The following is a 23,316-nucleotide window of genomic DNA, read 5'->3' as shown; positions in this document are numbered from 1 at the left end:
GCACGTGGCCACCGCTCTGCACAGCATGTAAAGCGGAGGTTACTGGGCTGCTTCTGTTGGCTCAGGTTTTGCTCTTCACACTGCCAGCCTCAGCCCCTTCTGCACCTCCTCTGTGCCTACCCCATCCCCAGCCCTTCTGTCTGGGCCCAACCCCTTGGGTTGGATTCGGGAGGAAACCTCCGTCCTGCTGGTCATGGGCGGTTCCAGCGCTTCCCTGTCCTACTGTTCTGTCTCCCTGAGCTAGAGGTCTCTCTGAGCTCTGCAGAGCTACCCACGCCGGGTTTCTTAATCAGGTTTCCACATCTGCATCGCTCATCTGGAGCAGAAACACCTCGCTGCTGCCCTGTGTCTTTCGGTCTCCTACCGTGCTAGGATTCTGGTATGGAATCTCAATGTAGACTGTGCATGAGAACCTCCTGTAGGATTAAAAATGAACAAAACCCTCAGGTATCTTTTCTACTTGCCAAGTCTAGAATTTCTTAGGAATTTTCAATCCTTATTAACATAACCATGTATATGAATATAACTACAACGTAACAAGTGGCCCTTTACTAAATCCTACCCATAGCAATGCGGTACGTAGCCCTCAGTCTCTTGGCCTGTCCTTTATTATATATATATTAATAATTTTCTTGAGAAACAAATACCAATGAGACAGTTGCAAAACCGAATACTAGCACAGTTTCAATAATTAATCCATCACACATTGTTGTCTTAGTGGTTATTTTTTTTTATATACTAAAAGCAGTCTCCACGTCCGTTCAGGACATTCTGCAATAGTCTCACAATCTGGAACTTAGGGTACTGCTCACCTTCTGAAGCTAGTTCACATGTGAGTTTACTCTTCTAGAACTTAGAAGGGTGAGTCTAAACCTGCATTCAGGGCTCCCTGGATCTCTGGCTCATTCCCTGATCATATACGGAAAAATGGTATCTTGTAGGATGGCTCATTTCTCTAATTACACCAGTACATATCCATCGTGGAAAATACAGGGTAGATAAAAAGAAAATTATAGCTATCCACTGTCTAAACCCCAAAGGAAAGACACCATAGGCATTTGGGGTGCTGCCTTTTCCTTCACCCTTTGTCAAGGACAGCATAATGCAAACTTCCAGGACTGACTCAAGCATTAAAATACTAAGCGGTCAGACCCACATGTGTAAATATTGTATAGTCTTCCTAGTATAAGAACTCAAAAGAAGAAATAAAAATTGAAAGGTGTAACACAACTAAATGTAAAGCGAGAACTTAAGAATTGAACAATGAAGAGAGGGCAAGGAGAAAAGCTAGGAAACATGACAGGGAAAAAGACATACATTTACATGCACAAGATGGTTAAGGCAATGGTCCTGAGACTCTTCAGCAGGTTTCTGAATCTAGCAGTTAATTGGTAGGATTCTCACCCTGACTACCTATATATACTGATACCTGTGGACTAAGCAACTGCACTGAAGATAGCAAGGTGTAATGGTAGCGTCATGCTTGGAGTGCCTGTCATTCTGGTCTTCCACATGTGTACTACTTCTAATGTCATATCAATTATTGCTATACTCTCTCTCAAGTAAATGTTTGTTTAAAAAAATGTAATAAAAGAAAACAAGAAATAAAAAATGTCAGACTGTCCTGCTACAATGTTGCATATGGTTAATTTCTAAATTTCTGTGTAAGTTTATTTTTATTCTATTTTTTTTCACATTCTATAGGGATTTAAAGTTTAACACATCAATACTTGATGGAAAATACCTGTTCCATGTTATGTCTAAGGCATTCAATATTCAGACAGATAGCGAGGTTAAGCTCATCTGCCTAAGTTCTAGGGTAATATCATTAAGCTTCTCCTCTGGAGGGTTAACAACTTAAGTTTACAGACCAAAAAATTAAAGAAAAAGAAGGGCTGCAAGGACAGCCAACATTCTGGTCCTAGCCCTTCAAGCTCAGTGAGGACTAACGACATATGAGAACCTGCCTGTAACTCAGTAGTGTCCCAAATTGTCTGTTCAAGGAGATTATGGGGCCACAGAGGAAAGTCATTGACGATGTAGAGTGGGCCTGAGGAGAGTCACCTACAGAGAAAACATTCTCTCAGGCTTTCACAGAGAGCACATTGGCCAAGCAATGGCCATGACTCATCCATGTGGCTGACGCTGACAAAGGACCTACAAACTTCAGTACAGGGTTTCAGGGTAAATCCTGAGGGGATTTGACTGACCTTGTCAGACACAAAAGTTACATTTCTCGTTACATAGGTCTTGCTTTATCTTGGTCTTAACCATCCAGCAGAAAAGTATAAAAACGAAGTATAAAAAGTAAAGCCATATTAATATGCTGAGCTATAAAGGGCTCAAGTCAACAACTTCTGACATTGCCAGTTCTGCAGATAACCCACTACTATTAAGGACTACTGGATTATATTGGATTATTTTGCTGAATTCACGTACCTACAATATTTGAATGACAAGGGAATACCCATATCTGACAAAACTAAACAAAATAGGGGTATATAAATGAAGGTCCATTTTGTAGTGAAAAAAAATACATCTGTATATACAAAACAGGATAGATATACAGCTTTCTCTTAGTTAATGAGAAGATTTGTACTAATAGTGTTTAGAGAAGATATCATGTCTGCATCTTGTACTAAGAATTACTACAAAGACAACAATATGCAATGTATTAATTATTGTAACTGTCCTACTAACCTGTTTTGAAACTGTCTCATTGCTATTTCTTTATCAATAAAATTAATTTAAAAAAATAAATAAAATACTAAGTGGGGCTGGGAAGATGGCAGGGCTCTGACATTGACCCCCGGATCCAACAGTTCCAGAATTAACTGCTCTTCTGGACTTGAAACGTCTGGGACACTTGGCCTGCCCCACGCCAGGGCCCAGCGCAGGTGCAGGAGCCATGCCAGATGAGCTGCTGCCTGCTCCCAGGAACCCCAGTCGGGGCTGGGCCCGAGGCGCGGCAAAGGGTGAGAAGAATGTAGAGTCCTGTGGATCGCGCTCCACCACGCGCCCTTTGACATGTGAAAAGGAAAGTAGCTACCGACTTCCAAGCTTCTCTGTCCCTTCTGGTTCAGCGTTGGGGTGGCTGCAGTTCTAGGCTCCAAGGGGAACTGCTGCACCAAGAGTAACTGTAGGATTCCTGTGAAGCGCAACAAGAAGGGAACGCACCCACACAGCACGGCAGCGGCCTACGTCACCCACCTTTGGCTAACGCTTGGCATTCCCAGTTTTCAAGCTGAGGGAAAGAGGATTTAAAACATCCTGCAGAAATGGTTTAGGCCAAGAGTGAACTATCTAGAGGCGAAGTTCAGTCACTGAATTTTTAAACAATGGGCTTGAAATAAGAGTATATACAGGGCGCAGGAGCTATGATTTGTCTTGAACCTCTCAATGCCAGTTTAAAGAAAACATACCTGCCTCTAATTTTTCAAACTGAAAAGCTCGTTTCCAGCAACTGGTTATCAAAGTCTTAAGGCTCGATAATTAATCTACCTGGTTCAGAAAATGCTTTTTAGTGAACTGGAGCTGAGTGCGGAATTTCATCTATTTTATATATTTATAGAACAGAGAGAAACCTGGTGATGGGGGAAGTGAAGAGGACAGCAGGGTGAAGGGGCGACAGACAGGATGCAGGAGGCTGGAGAAGGAAACGTGACAAATATAAACCCCCCAGTCACGCAGTGGGTACAGAGCTTAAGGGGGGATTTGTTCATTTTAAAATATAAACTTGAGTTTTTGACATAAGCCCCAAACAGTAGCAAAATACAATTTGCATGTGTGTGCTTGAGCGGGGCTCTACTATCTGCAAGTAGGCTGGCGTGGAACGGAGAAGGGTGCAGACACAGGAGGAAAGACAGAAGGAGGTCATGCTCGTGAGAGCAGAAACCCAGAGCCAGAAATTACTTGAAAACATAGGTGGTAGAGAGAGTGTAACAGACAGTGCAGACGTGTGCCCTTCCCAGTCCACGGGATGTGGGATGTGCTAGGTTACGTGGCAAAGCGGAAGAAAGGTCAACTGGGTCACGTTAACACAAGGAGGGTATTCCAGGCAATCGGTGTGGATCCAACATAATCTAGATGGTTATTAATAGTTGGGCGTGGTGGTAATCCCAGCATTCATGAGGCTGGGGCACGAGGATCACTGTGAGTTTCAGCCAGCCTGGGCTACAAAGTGAGCTCAAGGCCAGCCTGAACTACACAGTATGACTCTGTCTCAAAAAGGGGGTAGGGTCATTAAAGGAGGAAGAGAGAGGTACACGAGGAAAGCACTACAGAAGAATCAGAGGTGTGAAACCCTACTGGCTTTGAGATGGAGAGCAGAGGGCACAAGCCAAGGGATGTGGGTGGCCTCCAGAAGCCACAAGGGGCAGCGAGATTGACCCCAGGCCCCCAGAAAGGCAGGCAACCCCCAGCACCTTGACGTCAGCCCACCGAGGCCAGCGTCAGACCTCTGACTTCCTGAGCCCTGCAACAATACATCTGTCGTGTTTGAACCCAGTAGTTATATGGAAACTTGTTACAGCAGCAATAGGAAACTAACATAGTAAGATTCCTACAATCTCGCAAAATGTAGACAGCACTGGGTTTTCCACTTCGATATACGATGGGGTTCAAGTAAAATTTGAAAAGACAGTAGGATTTTAGCTAACGTCTGAGGTATAAACTATATTCTACTCTGTTTTTGAGGAGCGTCTGGGATTGAACACTCACTGCTCTACTGCTGAGCTACGTCCCTTCCTCCTGGCCACAGTACTCAATACTCATGGCAATAGGGCCAGGGAGATAGCTCAGTAGAATAAGTGCCTGCCTGGCAAGCACAAGGGCCTGAGTTCAATCCCCAGTACTGGAAAAAAAAAAAAAAAAGCTAGAATAAAGGATTTCCTGTGACTCATCCACATGGCTGACACAGAAGATCTACAAGGTGCTGTACATGGTTTCAGGGTAAATCCTGAGGGGATCCGACTGACCTTGCTAGACACAAAAGTTACTTGTTTACTTATATAGGTCTTGCTTTAACTTGGTCTTAACCATTCAGTAGAACAGTATAACCATGAGGTATAAAAAGTAATGCCTTATTAATATGCTGAGCTGTAGAAGGCGCAAGTCAACAACTTCAGACAATTGCCAGTTCTGCTGATAACCCACTACTGTCATGGACTATGGGACTAAATTGGGCTATTTTGCTGAATTCAAGCACCTACAATATTTGAACTGGCATCTAGTATAAACTTCTCCAAACACAGCTTCTGTAACAACAACAGAAAACGCACCTCTGACAAAACAAAACAAAAAAGAGGGATATAAATGAAGGACCATTTTGTAGAGGAAATATATATATATATATGTATATATAAAATAGGATAGCTATACAGCTAACTTTCTCTTAGTTCATTGAGAAGAAAGGTCTGTGCTAATACTGTCTAGACAAGACACATCTGCATCTTGTCCTCTGAATACTATGAAGACAACAATATGCAATGTATTAATTATTATACTGTCCTACAAGCCTGTTTTGAAATTGTTTCATTGCTATTTTTTTCTCATTAAAATAAAAAAAAAGGGGGGCCGGGGAGATGGCTCAGTAGAATAAGCACTTCCCTGGCAAACACAAGGGCCTGAGTTCAATCCCTGGTTCCACTAAAAAAAAAAAAAAAAAAAAAAAAGTACTCACGGCAGTAAGACCTCTTGGATGTTATTCCAGATTGCCTTTCCTCCCATGATTATTGTCAGCTGAGTTGTCAGTTCCAGGAGGCAGCCCCCCGGGTCACACTAGCATGACAAAATGAAAATCTCACTTAGGTTTTAGATGGGCGTAACAAGAAATACAGTTATCAGATCTATTCATTTTGACACTTCTTCTGTTCAGGCTAAAAACACCTACGGAATATACAATGAAGAAACTATTTATCCGGCAACCGAGAGAACACAGACGCAGCTTAAGCTGCCGAGCGGGCGCCCTCCCGTTTCATACCTCTTCGTTTCTGTACTTCCCCAGCCAGTACACCGGGTCTCCCGGGTAGCCTACAAATTTGCCCTTAAAAAATGCTATGTAGAAGCAGGATGAGTAGTAGTTGACGAACTGGAACAAGAACATCTTCATGGTGAGGCTGTTCTCATAATCGGTCTGGGTCCTTGGGAGTTCTGGAGGTAAAAGAAAAGATGTGCAATTTGTGAAGAGCTTTCAGATCTTCATCCGACACCTACACATGAGGGAGCATGTTTTAAAGAACACAATTCACACTGTTTCCACTGAGGCTGTTTTCAGCTCCTTAATATAGCCAATGTGTGATTCCACATCTAAACATTGCTATTCAAGTTCTCTCCCCACATGGATATATCCCATGTGAAAACAAATATATATGCACGTATATACTATTACTAGGCTATGTACTGTCTTAGGTTGGAACTAGAAGAAAATATCCCTAACTGCCTACTAGGTGAGGGCTCTTATCTTCCCGAGTCGCACTCGAGTGGGTCTGCTAGAGACGGGCTGCTTGCCAAGGCACCTGGGAAGATGAACAGGCCACCCTCCTGGTCTGGACTCTGAATCCTTCTGATTGTCTGCAAACGACCCCTGAGAGTCCACTCAGAGAACAGGTGAGGGAGGCACTGGACTCGGCCACAAGCAGCTGCCTGGGACACAAACCAGGAAAAGACAGGCAGACAGTAAAGCCAGAGGGGGTGAGGATTAATGTCAACAGCAGGGGGCAGACACACAGCAGTGGGACTGTCTGCTCGAATGAGACCCTCTTCTACTTATTTGCAACAAAGAGACTATCTGCTCTCAGCAACAGGCTATGCGATCTGGTGTAACTGAAAACATTACTCAGAACCGATCTGGGTACACAGAGGCTGGACGTTATCACAACTGTCTCCGCTTCGACCTTTCTCTCCTATAAAGCTGGAGGGGATGCATTTCTGATACAGGTTAGGTAAAATATGCGTACGCTCAAAAATTTCTAAAACTTGTAACCAACAGGAATATCAGTGTCTACAAGGCAGGCTCTATTTTCCGCAGTCCCGCAACGCCCAAGCAGTCTACAACGGCCTCAGCGCGGTCGGCTCCTACCGAAGTTGGTGATCATGATGGCCACTTTTTCGTAGATGGTGTTCAGAATCATGATGATGATAAAGCTGATGATGGACGCGGTGATGGACGTGGCCATCTGCGGGGTCAGGTACTTCTGGATCGGGTCGGTCCCGTTGAAGCTTTTGGGAAGGGTTGTGGAAAACACAATGAACACCGAGAGCCTGTAGACGATGATGCCGATGACCGACGCGATGATCAGCAGGATCTGAAACACAGGAAGCACAGCCGCGTGAGACACGCCCGTGACCAGAGCGTGTGCCTGGGTGCACGAGGTGTGCACGCAAAGTAGTGCGGATCTCATGTAAATGTTACGGGAAGAGGAGGGACACAGGACTAGAGACGGGAAAGGACTGGTGGGCGTAAAAGAGGCTGAACTCGCGAACGCAAGATGCTAAGCACAGGCAGCTGTGTGAAGGGCAGGCGGAGGCATGGGAAGCCCGTGCCATCTATGTAAGTCTCCTGTACAGCATGTTTAAAAACGGTGTATCTTCAGACAACATAAAATTGGGACAGTGAGAAGAGTGTGACTGCAGAACCAGTGAAAGAATCTACTGCCGTTCCTGCATGGCTTAGGCTGGAAGGTAGTGGCTTGATGCCCATTCAGGAAACAGGATCCCTTCCAACAGGAAGCCTGTCTCCGGCTCTGAGGAGATTCTGAGCCGGCCAAGAAGCTGGTCAGAAGTGCCCTGTGCCAACTGGTCTCTGCTGATGAACCTTCTAGTACTTTCTACACTCGGATTAAGATCTTCCGCTGACAAGCACGCATACCGCATTTCCACGAGATTTGCTGCAGTGATCCACAGTGTGTTTAACTGTGCACTGCCCGGCACCAGCGGGGTGCCTGAAGCAGTGCACGGGGCAGGACTCTATGTCCCCAAATGCAGCTTTTCTCTGGGCACTGAGCAGTACGCGTTAAAGGTCCCACGGGTCTCTTCTTACTCCACACACAGCATCAGACGTTACTGGACGGCTTTCCTGGACATACCTAGAGCCACGTGCTCAGTGCGTCTGACTGCTCGTGGTGACAGCCACAAGAGAGGACCAAGCACATCACGTCACACTTTTGACAGTAACAGAGCGGTCACTTTTCAGCAGTGGAGAGCAAGCAGCGATGACTCCGGCCAGGCCTGGAGCCAGCCTCCTGCGTGGGACTCATCACTCTGCCAGGAGCTGCTGGAGCTTAAGAAAATTAACCTCTGGATCTCAACTCTCCTATCTGTATGGTGGGCACAAATAAGCAGAGTGATTCATTCAAAGAACTGTGGTAGACGCAACAAATGGCCACAGGTGAAAACACTAAGCCTAGGCACATGGAAAGCACTATGTCTGGTGACCAGCGATAAGAAATGTTTCTCTTACTTCGTAGCAGTCTCAAAAAGGCATTATGTTTCCCGGGTGACTGTGCTAATTTTCTCCTTCCCTTCACAGTTGGCCCTTGTGAAATGAGGACACATGCAAACATTGCTAAGGCTGAGAGAAAGCAGACGAGGCGCCAGCCGACTCTCCCACTCAGCACAGCACACACAGGGCCTCAGTACGACACGATTCTAAAAAGCACACCAGTATTTCTTTGTTAAGTGACAAAAACAGCACTTCCTCATTATTCACGTCAGCACATATACACGCAGGCTGAGTTGTCATAATAAGCCTGTGACGTAGACGCGAGAAATACACTTGTTCTACAGATGAGAAAACAGAATCCAAGAGTATGCAGTTCGCTTGAGATGAAGCAACTGGTAGTAAAAGACAGGGATGCGCCCAGCTCCAGGGCACGCCGAGCCCTGCAAGGCACTGCTGCCCGTCCACGGGATTCGTGGGATGAATTCTAATGCATTCTGGAGCTTCCACAAACTTTCTAAGTTTCTACACTTCTTCAGGATGCTGGATGTCTTTGACATTTCTTTACAGAAAGACGGGAGCTTTTGTTCTCCAAGATTTTTACTGGTCTGATTCTAACTACTTTTAGGATCCTAATTTTAGCATGTTGTTCCTGTCAAGTTTTTCAAGTACTTTGTAGTGGACACTGGTTGGCGTTGCCCAACTGGATCTAGTCCCTTCCTAGAAGAGAACTCGGATACCAATTAGGCGGTGTGTGGAGATAAGCCCTCCTCTACTTTCAGCTCTGGAGTGGGGAAGGATCCCCACTCCCCCTCCAGGGCAGCAGATCCTGATTGCTTTGAGACAAATAAGGTCTCTCGGCCCACTGGCTTCTGCAGCTGAGCCAATGAGATGTAAGGAGGCGTCTGCTAGGGCCTGGGAGAAAAGCCTCCTTTATCACAAGGAAGCCGTGAACAGGAGCCTTTTGCTCCGACTGAGGCCAGACCCAGAGGTCTGTGCTTTTGCAACCCTACAGCAGCACCTTCACTCGTCCTGTTGGGAAGACACCTAGGATGCCATAAGGTAACAGAATGCAACGCAGACCTCGATGTCATTCAAGCTGCACTGGCAAACCTGACTGAAGTTACACTCACATCTAGAATTTTCAGTCCTAAGAAACTATAAATCCCACCCTCACATTTTTCCCATTGTCCACACTGATTGATTTTTTTTTTTACCTACAATTAAAATGTTAAATTATAACAAAAAAATATTTTAAAAACAGGCAAACTTACCTTTATTTACATGCAAACATTTCTTTCAGAACTATGTATTGTTTGCATATTTAAAACCTTTTTAGTCCTTCTTGAAACTAATTGTGAAGGACAGCATTTGTACATGTCATAAAATATTTTCATGAGTACACCTTCCCAAGGCTGTATTACGGTGGGTCTGACCCAGGACATTCTGGCTGAAATATATGTGTGTACATGAGTCTGAATGTGTATATAAGATATTGTGAAAAACGGCTGTGAAGTAATTTTCTATCAAAATATTTGTTGGTTGAATGTTTCTAAAATTAGACCATTAAAGGACAGGAGTATTTTTGAGCCTCTTTTGTTTTTTAAAATGTATTTGGTACAGGGTCTCACTACACAGCTTAGGCTCATCGTAATCCTCCTGTCTCAGCCTCCCCAGTGCTGGGATTACAGGCATACGCCATCACCCTTGGACTCTGGCTGGCTCAGCGTGCCGGGGGCAGGACCAGCATGGCATGTGGTGCCAGAGATTGAACCCCAGTCCCTGCACTCGCCTAAGCAGGCGCTTAGTCCACTGAGGTATCTTACCAGCTTTGACTCTTAATACAAGTTGCCACACTACTTTCTAGGAAGGCTGGGGTAAGGTGAGACCCCAATTCCTAGCAGAACAGCTGTGCTCAGAAATGCGGAGCCTGACCGAGAGGAGAGAAAATCATATTTTAATGAGTACCCTGTTGGGTTACTATTGAGGTTTGACATTTTTCTCACTCTTATTCATCACCCTGTATTTTTCTCTTGTAAATGCGCAATTATGTTCTGACTCCCTTGCTGCTATGATTTCTGGTGTTACTCTATACATGGTCTGGATTCCTCTGCACCAAAGGTATTAAACTTTTATCCTGTTAACAAGCATTTTTTTCTAGTGTTTTGTTTGTCTAACTTTGGTGCATGGAAATACGTACCTATTTTCCTCGGTCGTCTGCTGCTGGAGACCGTACGTTCATTAGTACAGTATAGTATTTCTACTTTATGGTTTATAATTTTAAAAAATGCTTTGGAAATTTCTTGTAGTGTGGCGATTTAAAGTACGGGTTTAACTTTTGTTTTGTCTCTCCCACTGGCTCAGAAGTATTCCACTTCCATTTGTGAAATAATCTCTTTTCATATATATATATATATGTATATATATATTTATTTATTGGGGGAAAGAAAGCTCCTGTCCTAGAGAGGGACAGGAGGGGGGCCCGAGCGGGTTGTCCCCCCACCCCATGTGTATTTGTTTTCCTATCCTTAATGAGTATTAAATCTGGCTACTAAAGAACCCAACCAAATAATTTTCATCTGTCCCATGCACATACAATGCCTCCCCACCTCCTGCCTCTAAATTATTGCATCAGAGCCCATTTCTAATGTCCTGTTCTCTAATCTGACCTATCTGGTGGTTCTTGATCCAATAAGACTCGTTAAATGATCTTATTAATAAACAAAAATTTAAATTCTAGTAAAGATATAGTTTAGAAATATTCTCCTTGATACATCATCATTTAAGGTTTCTTTTTCTTTTTGTATTTTTTTGGGGGGAAGGGTCTACAGGGTGTGCAGGGTCTCGCTACTAGATTGGACTCCTTGTGATCCGCCTGTTTACAGCCTCCCAAGAGCTGGGATTACAGGCGGCTGCCACCACGCCCAGTCTCAAGGTTTCTTTTTATATCATTGAGTAGTTTTTATGGATTTTTAATTTTTTAGTTCTTATCTTTACGCAAAGGCTGTTCCTAGACATCTTATTTGGATGGTTGCTGCTGCAAAACTTTTAAAGATTGTTAGCGCTTCCCATTTAGTTTCTTTACCAGGAACTGGAAAATCCTAAGCCACTGGCTTGATTGAAACTTGGGCAGTGCCAAGACCCCGTAGAAGCGCCCTGAGCAGGAAACGCGTCTCAGAACCTTAAGGCGAGTCCAGCCAGTGACGGCGCAGCGCTCCGGGGACAGAGCACTCTGAGGCCACGGCTGCAGCTCCGGCTTTTCATTTCCTTAGCATGTATGTTCGTATGTATTTATTTCTGGTACCAGGAACTGAACTCATGACCCTGCACTTGCCAGGCAGGTGCTGCGCCACTGAGCTAGATCCCTGGCCCCTTTCTCTTGGTATTTAAAATCCTATCTTGAAAGGTTTGTTTTTCTTTGTATTTTTATGGAAGGGTCTGCAGGGTGTTCAGGGTCTCACTACTAGATCAGACTCGTAGTGATCCGCCTGTCTACAGCCTCCCAAGAGCTGGGATTACAGGTGCGCATCATCACGCCCAGTCTCAATCGCTGTCTCAGCGTGCCCCAGGGGCGGGGACTGAACCTCTGGCCCCTGCGCCTGCTCGCAGGCGCTTTAATCTGCTGAACTATGTGGCTGGCTGGCCCTTTCAAAGTATTTTTCTATAATAAATTACTCAAGAATAGCTGCGAGTGCTCCTTACCCAGAAAAAGACGGCGCTGGCACAGAGGGTTATCCGGATACACTTCCCACAGGTGGTGAACGGGATGCGCTCTTCTTCCTAGCACAGAAAAGACACCCGTTGGTCCAGGACTCATGCTGACCCTACCATTTTTCTCTCGATTTGCCGATGAGTCTTACGGTTTATTTAATTACATTAGTTTGCAACCGCAGCCTTCCTTATAATCATACGCTTTCGTTAACAATTTCAAGTAGACACACAACAGGTGCCGTGTTTTCAGTAACGGTTCCTACAGCATATAAGCGTGAGCAGCAAACCGTCCCCCAGCATGACCCACGCTCGGAGCCGGGGCACCCGGCGATGCCCGGCGGCACAGCAGCATCCCGCGCGTCCTGGGCGTTAGAGGCGGGCACACTGCCTAGTACGTGCACGGCGCACAGGCAAGAGAGGAGCTGTGTGCACGCCCGTCGACGCCAGGACCCCAGACGTGCTTCGTTGGGCTCTATGTGTTCAGACAGTCCCCAATTTATAGTTTAGAAGAATAAATTTAGATTCTTAAGAGGAGAAATCTTACTTGAATGGTCAGAGCAGCCACAGCACAGAACAGCTGCCAATGCTAACCTGGCATTTACTCTGCGCCAGGTATTATTCTAAGTGGACTTCGTACATGAACTCAGTCAACAATGCAAAAGCGACTCTGTTAGTCCCATTCTACAGATAAGGAAACTGAGGTGTAGACAAGTTAAATGATGTGTCCAAGGTGCCCCAACTAGTAAGGCAACTTCATTCCCAAGACTCAGAACGACATCATGCCCAAGCCTTTCAAAACCAGAGGATGATGTCCGAGCAAGAGGAGTGAAACGAGGAAGAAAAATACAGAAAGCTGAATCTTCACCTGCAATTTCTTAACAAGCAACATTTTTGTGAAACTTTAGCTACTTTATTGGTTGGCAGTTTTAACTATGAAATTGGTAAGCTTAAGCAAACAAATCATCTTTTTTGAAGTACTTTTCTATGCTGTTGATACTGTAAGGTCCCCCCCCCCCCCCCCACAGCCCCTCCCCCCCCCGGCCAAACCTCTTTCTGAACATCTAATTTTATCAAGGTGTCAGCTGTCAGCCTGCACTCCACACTCCTCAGCAATGCGCCTTACCCTGTCTTCTCTCGGAAACAGTGGTAACTGCACATAACGGGACTTACTTGTGGCTTGTTACTACGAGATAAATGTCACCTCCTATTCATAACCGAACCTCATTTTTTTTTTTTTTTTTTCATTTATACAACAGAGTGTGACCTGCTCCCTCAGGCCTTTTGGTGCCAACATTCTATTAATATGAGATTCAATCAACGACATCTATAGCTGGGGGGACGGCCTTGGTGGCTCCTAGGGAAGCACTTCCCTTCCAAGACTGGTCCCTATTTGGAGACCACCATGCTATGCCGACTCCTGCCAGAACGCTTGGCTCTGAATTGCCTGCTGGTAGGCAGGAGCAACAATGCGAGGATTCAAAAGTCTCCTTCCGGCAGCTCTAGAACTTACTGGGACTACAGTTTTATTTTTGCAGCCATAGTGGCAGCTGCAGCAGGTCTACTTTTCCAATGGCATAAAATGCTTAGCACAGTGCCTGAACTTTGTCGAATGACCGTTAACTGTTTCCCTTCGCCATCCTTTTGCCCTGACTTTAGCGTGACAGCCACACCACTTAGTGCACCTCTCCAGCAGAAGGTGGAGTAGTCACTGAGGCTCAGGGAAAGACAGGGACAGCGGGTGAGGACAGTGAAGGGACTGTGGCGAAGGTGCACGCCAAGAGTTGAGAATCGATGTTAAGGACCAATGCAGTTTTCCTTATACAGCCATCTCTCAGTGTAGCTCTGAGGAGCATTTTTACATTTATTACCAAAGAAGGGGCTGCATTTGTTCCCAGTGCTTACTGTTTTAGGCAGTGTTTCTCCACCATGGCTGGTACATCAGACTCACCTGAGCAGCTCAGCCACCAAAAACCAAAGGCGTAACTCAATGCCCGGAACGCACGCGGCTGCCAGCCGTGCAGCGCGACGGATGCAATCCAGATGCCAGCATTCCTTGCGCTGCCATGCTCATTCCAGTGCGCAGGCCAGGCTGGGAGCCACGCGGCCAGCAGGGACGGCAGCCAACCGCGCCGCGTACCTGAGTGATCTCGTTGATGACCACGTGCGTGCACTGTGCTTCGTACTCTGGCCGTGCTTGCTCCTCCTGCTGCAGCTCGACAGTGTCCCATTCGTACTCCAGCTCCGCCTGGCGCCGCTTCCAGAACTCCAGGAACAAAGTCACTGAGCAAGGGAGACAACAGGGTCACGTGGTTGCTAATGAAGGGTGAGTGACGTCCCAGAAATCCACGCAGAGTGCATCAATCACCCAGAGTACTTCTGCATATGGGGAACGGAATCTAACTCAGAAGTGATACTAAAAATGATTTTTAAGAGAGAACGCTGATACCTCATAGTTTATGAACCAGACACCGATTACAGGAAAGGTAATGAGGAAGGGCCCGGGCGCTCATCAGCACATCTAACACGAATGCTCTGCTACCAACACTTCCTTGCCAACTAAAAACACAAATAATTCCTCATTTAAAAGCACGCTCTGGCCAACCACTCTGTCTACTTTCCTCCATGTCCTGCCTTACTCCCTCCCTTCTCCCCTCTTAGGGACAAAGGAATGTTTTAACTCTTTAAATAAGTTAATATTCTCTTATGAAGGAAACTGATAGTTTTCTCAATCTAAGACTGAAAAATAATTTTTAGGACTCATTTTTCAGAATTTGTAACTCAAAATAGCAAACATTAAATGGTGATGGAAAGGGTAGGTTCCAGGTAAATTCCTCAGAGCCTTCCAATCAGACTGCTACCCCCGATCCTCTCTAGGTAGACATTCCGGAATTAGCACTCAGCTGTCCTCAAATACTTCGCCGTTGTCAGCTGAGTTCTGCAAACAAACAAGGCGAAGTCAGTGTTGCAGAGGACACCTGGGTGGTGGGTGGCAAACGTACTGCAGGCTCCCACAGGGTCCAGACAAAGCTGTGCTTTGGGGCAGGCCGTCCTGTGGGAGGGGACCACTGTGACGAGCCAGGAGGTGACTCTGGAGCAGACCCAGCACAGATGGCAGTGGGTGGAACTGCACATGAAGGGGCGAGGTGGACCGAGGGGCCCTGTGGCAGCTGCCAGCACAGCACAGGGACAGATCTCAGGGCCCAACACGCCTCAGAAGTTAGGGCTTTCACACCAAGCAGGAGGTGGCACTGGAGGCAGTCCACAGCGAGGCAGGGATGCCCTCAGACAGGGACATGACAAGGCAGCATCTCAGAGGGAGGGGAATAGCGAGACTGCTGAGACACACGAGGGTCAGAGGGCAGGAGGCTAAGGATGCCAGGTTTCTGGTTTAAGCAGCGCCTTTAATTCCACTTCAGGAAATGCAACTGGAGGAGCAAGTCTGAGAGGGGAGACTGGCTCAGTGATGATCGGGGTCTGGGGCCCCTCAAGGACAGAGGCCGGGAGGCAGGTGTTCAGCAGAGAATACAGGGCTGAGAATGGGCTGAGCCAGGAGGAGTCCTCGTTGTGGGACAGGGGAGGGGGGCCTGCCTTGGAGCAGACGAGGTCACCGCATGAGGCCCCGAGAATGGCCAGAGCTCACCTGCTGCACATAAGCAGCACTTGGGGAGTTTCAAAAAGTCTGAACCCAGGCACTGCCTCCAAGATTCTGACGTAATCAGTCTGGAATGGGGGCTGAGCATGGGATTTTGTTTTGCTTCTAAACTCTAATGCACTCCCCAGTGGGGGGCAGGGATTGAAGTGTTTAAAAGCACCCACTTTCGAGCAGTGTTTGTGCTGACTGCTATTCTTCCCATATCAGGAAGTGAGCAGAGACAACCCTCGGGTCAGAATCAGGCTCAAACCATACACAGCGAGCAGAGTGATGGCTTATAACTAAAGGTTTGCTAGGCATTTATGTCCCTGTCCCTGTCCCTGTCCCTGTCCACAGGAAATGATGAAACTAATCTTTGTCCATGGGAAGAAAACCTTAAGGGACCACGTGTGACACAATCTTGCCGCCCTAAACAGACCCCGGCTGGGTGGCACAACGTGCGCATGAACCAACCTTCCCGGGCTGCACATGAAGCAGTGCACCACATGCTGCCTGCTTGCTGAAGTCCCCTGCGCTATTGCCGTGGCAGACCCCTATACGTTTCCACTGACAGGAGACCCTACCTGAATCTATCCAAGAACTCTACTGCTATTACTGCATTATGCCCCCATCCCGGAAGCTCTCTCAGCTCTGCCCCCCCATCACTATGAGATCATGCCGGTGACAGCTGTACATGTTCTTAAGAAGAATGTACTTTATTCCCAGTGTCAAGCCCACTCTGCTCTCCCGCATACCTAGCAGGCATGTGTCCTGGTCTACATATGCTTCCAGCTTGACTATTGCACCCTCAAGAATGTCACCTTCTTGAGATGTCATGATCATCAATGGTGATCTTGCTTGTTCACAGCCAAGGCTGTAGCACACAGTAGGCATGTCATGCTTGCAGCGAATGAATTCAAAGAAACTGCGCCAGACAGTAAAAGGTGCCCCAGGACTTGGGAAACCGTCCACTCGGGCTCTGGCTGATGCTGACTGCCCTGCTATGCATGACGTCTACTCTCCGCCACTCCTGGCTGTGCCAATCCTCCTGGGCCTGCAGGTCTGTCTAGCCCGAGGTGGCAAGCACACAATGCACCACAGAGAATTTGACAGTTTACTGCTGACATCATAGTTATCCTCAAAGCCTGACTGCTGGACAGAGTCCGGGGGAGATGGACTGCGGGATCACCTCGTGCACTCTCCTGCCATCACAGATTTCACGTAGTCTTTGAACCTAACTGTATGTTAGAAGAAACTGTGACTCGGGACATTGGGAGCCATCCCCTGAGGAGTGTGACGCCATGGGAGGTGCCTGAGATTCAGGGGCACTGCCTTCGCAGTGATGATGTAGTCCCCAAGGGCGTGGGCAGGATGGCCCTTCCCCAGGAGCTGGCTTCCTGCCTTCCTCATGCTCCTGTGACGATGCCATCATTTCTGTGAGACAGCCACAGGGGTCCCACTAGAGTGGGACCAGTGGAGCACCATGCTCTTCAATGTCCCACACTGAGTGCTCAATAAACCTCTTTTCTTCATCCATGACCCAGCTACAGCAATGGCAAACGGACCAATACCACGCCTCCATGCATAAATGGAGCAAACCAGTACTCAAAAACCTATTGAAATATGCTGGAAGACTGGCGACACCTTATTTGTGTTATAGAAAGGTCAATAATCATGTCAGATGAGACAGAACCAAGGAGATGAAGCTGACATTTCCTAAGTTATTCCTACCTTTTATAGCTCCAAACAAAACAGTGCTGTTCTGTCAGTCAAAATACATACTGTTTTCACCTTTCCAAGACCTTGCTTCAAGTTTATTAATGTCCATCACACTTTATCAAGGATCCAGCCAAATTATCTGCAGGGCTCTTTCTTAATCTACTGGTTGCTGGTTGCTTTCTGCGCATAGGGCCTTAGATAATTTGCTTAAGCCACTTGCCATTTTCTGTGCCTTTAAAATCGTATCATTTACTCAGTCTCTAGCTTGCAACTGTGTCAACAGGAGATGCTTCATGAAAATAAACCTCTTTTCTCACAAAAAGGCAAGATAAGCAATTCTAGTAAATGCTCTTATTATGACAGCACGTTGGCTATTCTTCCCCTTCCTCCTCCAACTAGAGCAGAAGGGGCAGAACGGCTGATGTGAACTGAATCCTGAACTTCAGGGTCAAGTCTCTTCTAAGTGACACACTGCACTGTAACAAGAAATGCCATGTTCTGTTAGCAAACTCTCAGCCTGGAAAACAAAGAAAGCCCCTGGGAGTTCCAGAACGGGTGGGTGGGAGTTTTGGTTCCTCTTATCCCTTGCGGGCAGGGTGCAGGGGAGGGCGGGTCCGTGGAAGCGCTGGGAACCTGGCATGGTCACCGAGGGTTTTAGGGTACTGTGCTCCGAGACCAGGCCAGGGTGAACCCACATGCGCAGGCCTCACCAAGAGCCCTGGGCCAGGAATGATCATGTGTGGCCACAGACAGGAATTCGGGGTCTTCTGCTCCCTCTCTCTGCAGTAAGATGGCCAGTGGAGCACCGCGGGGTGCTGCGCCCTTACTCGCTGGCAAATCGCACTCCAGCCGAAGCTCTAGTCCATTCGGTAAAACACTCACATCTCATGTAAGAAAAGAGGGAGGGCTGTCTAGGTCACAGGAACAACAAGCTGCTCCTCTCAATCATGGTTCTCAGGAGCTGGCATGGTGGTGCAGGCCTGAATTCCCAGTGCTCGGGAGGCCAGGCAGGAGAAGTGCCACGCGTTTGGGCCAGCCTGGGCTACTGAATGAGCTGGGAGACCCCACCTCAACTGATGAATGAATGAATGAATGAATGAATGAATGAGTGAATGGACAAACGAACAGATAGATAGACAAGACAGAAAACAGAGGAAGATGCCATACACAAAAGAATGGTTTAGAGCAGCACACTGTCAGGGCATTATATCCTACAATGAGTACGGACAAGAGACTGCTCCAGAAGATGTGAGTGTTCTCATGACAAGAGAGTTTCCTGCTGAAGATCTGTGATGTCTTGGGGCTGGGGAGATGGCTCAGTAGAATAAGCACTTCCCTGGCAAGCACAAGGGTCTGAGTTCAATCCCCGGTTCCACCAAAAAAAAAGAAAAGAAAATGTCTTTAAGATCTGTGATGTCTTAACAGGCCCTGAACCTCTCCCAACCTCATTACTTAAAGGTCCAGAGGCAGGCTGGCCTGCTCGGTCTTGACTGCACTCCATAACCTGAAGGAGGTTAGAAACTGCATCTCTCAGCCTCTCTTGCAGCTAGCGTTTGAGATGTGACTACTTCAGTGACTACCAGAGCCCTCTGTGAGTCTCCCAAATCAGAGACAGTTGAATGGAGACAGAGGAGGGGCCGCAGGCACCGACACCATGCTGATGCAGACGCCGAGGAGCAGCACAAGTCTGGGAAGGACGGTCACAACAGCCACTTCTCGGTCCCATGTGGAGCTAGCGAGGCTTCCAGGCTCCACAGATCCTTGGTAAGTCAAGAGTATCAGCTTTTACTTTCTAGAAATTACAAGGGCCTATTGACCATTCAGATACAAAAATGGACGACTCTAGCCCAAGTGGCCAGGAGTCTGACCTGGGAGAATCAGGTAGAAGCAGCTGAGAAGTGGAAGCAGCTGAGAGGTAGAAGACAGGGCAGGGGGAGCGCGTGTGCTCAGAGTCTTTACTACACCCACGGGTGGGGTTCAGGATTCCATGAGTCAGTAAGATGGGGGGAGCGGCTTTAACCTAAAGGGAGGGCATTTTTCATACATGTATATGATTTTACTGTATTCATTATAAAAGGTTTTCTGCCCTCAACTTTTATCATTTCCAACAAGGAGAAAAACACCCTTAGTTCCACATCCATGTGGGATAAATGATGGTGCAGGAGTTCGAAGGTGATTGCACAAATAATGTCACATGAATTTCCCTCCTGTTGGGGTCTCCAGCCTCAGACTTTCTGTAACAAAGTTCCCAGCAGTAGTTCCCATGAGGCAGCGACAAGGAAAGCAACATACAGCACTTACTCATCTAGACAGGTGCTTAAAGAGCCGCGCACGATGCTGCAGGCGGTGCAGCAATGTTCTCTGCACTCTAAACATCAGATGAAACACATTTAGCCTGGTGCAACAGGCAGGCCTATCCGTGTGGAACAGTTGGCGACCAGAGGACAGGAAGGTGAGCAGGAAACCTCAGGTCTGTCCTAGCAAAATCAATGTGTATTTTTTGCTTTATTTAAAACGCTTTATTTTGCAGTCAACATTCACTAGTGTTAACAGAGCTCAACAGACGGATTGGTTGCAGAGATTACAAATTGGTGCAGAGACTGTGAGCCCGCAGTTAAAAGCACCGACCCCTGTGTCCGGGACCTGATCTCTTACTGTACGGACAACAAATGCACTTTACAGTGGAAGAGGACGGCGATCTGAGTACAAAAATCTGATCTTCATTTTTATGTGCTGACTCCGGCCACAGTGTGGTCTCCAACAACAATGCTGAAAATGCCACTTTTCAGCAGGGTTCCCACTTCTGCAGCATTTGAAAATGCTTCAAAATCTGAAACTTTTTGAGCACTGACACGGTATGCTGAAAATACTCCAGACAGTGGAGCATTCCAGATTTCAGAGCTCTGGATTAGGGATGCCCACCTGGTCATCTATGCAAATATTCCATAAGATGGAAAGACTTTGAAATGTTTTCAGTCCCAAGCACTAGAGAGAGGGTCCGCAGGGTGAATCGTGCTCCTGTACCGACGCCCTTGGGTGCCCCCCCCCCCATCCCCACACCGACGCTGGCTTGGCCATACAGGATCTGTTCTGCTCGGCGACTGCTAGCCCAATGCAAGCATGTGCTTACAATGCCTCTGCTTGGGGCTCTTCTTGCCTTGTTTCTCTTTGGGACCCTGAATCCATGGGAAGAGTCCTGCGCTGGGCAGGATGGGCAGGACGGGCGACCCACGGAGCACAGAGGACCCTTTCCCAGCCGAGCCCCATAGATTATGCAGGCCTTTGACTGCCAGGCCATGAACCCCAGAGGCGCCACCAGCTCACTGCAGAGCTACGTGAGCCACTCCTTGCTGCAAAAGCCTTCCAGCTGCCCCATGAAATCATGGGAATAGGAAATGCAGTGACAGGGTTTAATGCCTTAAACTACTACCATTTTTTTTTCTTCTTTTTTTTCAGAACCGGGGATTGAACTCAGGCCTTTGCGCTTGCCAGGGAAGCGCTTATTCCACTGAGCCATCTCCCAGGCCCCCAAATTTTATTCATTTATTTGATATAGGGTCTCACTACACAGCTCAGACTCGTAGTGATCCTCCTGTCCGAGCCTCGCCAGCACTGGAATTACAGGTGTGCACCACAAAGCATGCAGTACCAGGGATCGAACTCTGGTCCTTGCACTTGCTAGGCAGGCACTTAGATCGCCAAGCTCTCTCTCTAGCCCTACCACTACCATGTGAAGGTACACTTTTAAGCAGTAAAAACTAACAGATACAATGGCTTCAGAGTGATGGGTAGTCCAAGGTCTTCCAAGTCAGAGTCTACATAAAATCATGCAATACTATTAAACTGAATGTATAAAAATGGAGACTTACCCCACACTCCCATAAATACTGCAAAGACTAGAGTTCCAAAACTGTCAAAGATGCACAATTTCTGGAAAAGAATAACATGTAAATGAATCAAGTAATTCACTTATCAGAATTACGTACATATGCAACGTCTCGTGCGTTCAGTCTGAGCTTCTTTCAAAGCCCATACCGAGCTGAACAGCCACCATGCAGCAGGCTTACAGGTGGGATTTCTCGCTGTTCCCGAGCAAGCAGCCTGTGCCGTACCGCCCGTGTCTTCCCGTGGAATCTTTCCACGGCATGATAAAGAAAACACGTGCCGCTATTAAGATCCCTCTCCGTTCAAAGCCTCTGCCAGGGCTGGGACACGGCCCCTTTACGAGCTGTCGTCTGAGTGTGAGGCACACAGCGGCTCTACCGACTTACTGCCCAGTAAGCAACTTCCACATTTATGGTTCGCATCTTCGCACTGCACCCCTCCAAGGAGCAAGTTCCAGAGTTCCCGCCTTTCTTATCAAAAGAAGTACAAAGCTGTGCTTCTGTGGGCGCCGGTGCGGCTCCACAAGAGCCCGGCCGGCAGGTGCTGTGCTGGGACAAGGCGTGCACAGGAGCTCTCTCTAACATTACCGCCGTCACGGTGACAAGCAACACAGGCACGTCGCACGGCCAAGGGAGGCTCTGGTCTTTAGTCCTGCTAAGTCTGATTTGTGTGTGTGTGTGTGTGTGTGTGTGTGTGTCTAATAAAGTTTTATTTACTGAAACTGAAACTTGAATTTCACAAACTCTTCATTTGTTATCTTTGTATTAATTTTTTTTATTTTATGGAAAAACTAAAACATTTCCTAGCACAATAGTAGGTCAATAACGCGCAGTGGCCGCCTTGCCAGCACCGCTACAAAAATGGCCCACGCCGAGCTGTGGCTTCCCGGGCGCGCTTTCAGTCGGCTACAAACTGCGTGTCAGTGTCCTCACGTACCGTAAAACTGTGAAGATAAAAGCGAAAGTGGCCTCGATATAGGTGCCTTATAATCACGCAAAGTGAAGACGCGGCTGGGCTAGAAGCAGCACAAGGGGTGAAAAGAAAAGCAAGCTTTCCAGACGCTGAAGCGCGCCGGCCGCCTCCGGCCGCCCGGAGTTCCCAGGCCCTCTCCGCGTGGACAGCAGGTAAACGGTTACCTACCGAGAAACACTCGTCATGCTACTTTTACTAAAAAGAAAAAGCCTTGCCGGTTTCTGGTCCGTCCGGTCTCCAAAGCACATAAACGTGCCCTTGCTCATTCGCGTTTGTCTTGATCAGAAAGCAAGACCCTAAACGGTCTCAATTACTTTTTTCAAAACTCCAGCTTTGAAAGGAGGCAGAATCAATCAGTGTGGCCCGCTCTGGGCGAACAATGCTCTCCACCTCCGCTGCTGGTCTTAGGATTCTAGAAAGCACATATTTAAAACTTTTTAGCACTTTTAGAAGGATTTTTTTTTCTTGGCTACTTCAGGCTGCCTTAAGGGCAGGCCTGGTGCAGCTTCTGGAGCTGGGAATCGAACTGCAGTCCCATGCACCTGACTGCATTTGCCCAAGCGGTGCTTTAAACAACTGAACTATCCAGCAAAACCCCGAGAGCTGTGTTTTAATGGTATGCTTTAACCTTTATTGTAAATTATGAGAAAAGTCCTATGAAAAACAGCTCTTGCATGTTATAAATTAAAGATGCCCTCCAATGTCACACCCATTTTAGGACTCATTGCAACCCTCCCCGTTTGCCCTGACACTTCTGCCTACCCACTCTGGAAATAAAAATTACTACATGTGACACCTCAGCTCGACTCTGGGGAAAGGCAGTGGAAACCTGCTGCCAGGGGCAGAGGGAGAAGCAAGTGGCGAGGCACAGCACTACATTCCCAGCCAGGAGCAACCTGGCTGCACGGCTCAAGGGGCGCAGGCCCTGCAGGCCTAGGAGGGGTCGGCCCGGAGGAAGTCG

At 47.3% G+C, this 23,316-nt stretch overlaps 1 protein-coding gene across 2 annotated transcripts in view; it reads right to left on the bottom strand.

The window, feature by feature from the left end:
* Ano6 (anoctamin 6) overlaps window positions 1-23,316 on the bottom strand; it is a 169,584-nt gene that overhangs the window by 26,960 nt on the left and 119,308 nt on the right. For both annotated transcript variants that reach the window (XM_023723612.1, XM_023723613.1), the window contains 6 exons: window positions 21,368-21,428; window positions 14,286-14,428; window positions 12,140-12,217; window positions 7,079-7,304; window positions 5,981-6,150; window positions 5,681-5,778 (listed from right to left, as the gene is read on the bottom strand). In XM_023723612.1, the coding sequence (XP_023579380.1) occupies window positions 5,681-5,778; window positions 5,981-6,150; window positions 7,079-7,304; window positions 12,140-12,217; window positions 14,286-14,428; window positions 21,368-21,428 (776 nt within the window). The remainder of the gene's footprint in view (window positions 1-5,680; window positions 5,779-5,980; window positions 6,151-7,078; window positions 7,305-12,139; window positions 12,218-14,285; window positions 14,429-21,367; window positions 21,429-23,316) is intronic.

This window comes from Octodon degus, unplaced genomic scaffold (assembly GCF_000260255.1).
Source record: "Octodon degus isolate 3935 unplaced genomic scaffold, OctDeg1.0 scaffold00100, whole genome shotgun sequence".
NCBI classification, from domain to species: domain Eukaryota; kingdom Metazoa; phylum Chordata; class Mammalia; order Rodentia; family Octodontidae; genus Octodon; species Octodon degus.
This window is presented reverse-complemented; position numbering and strand designations above follow the sequence as displayed.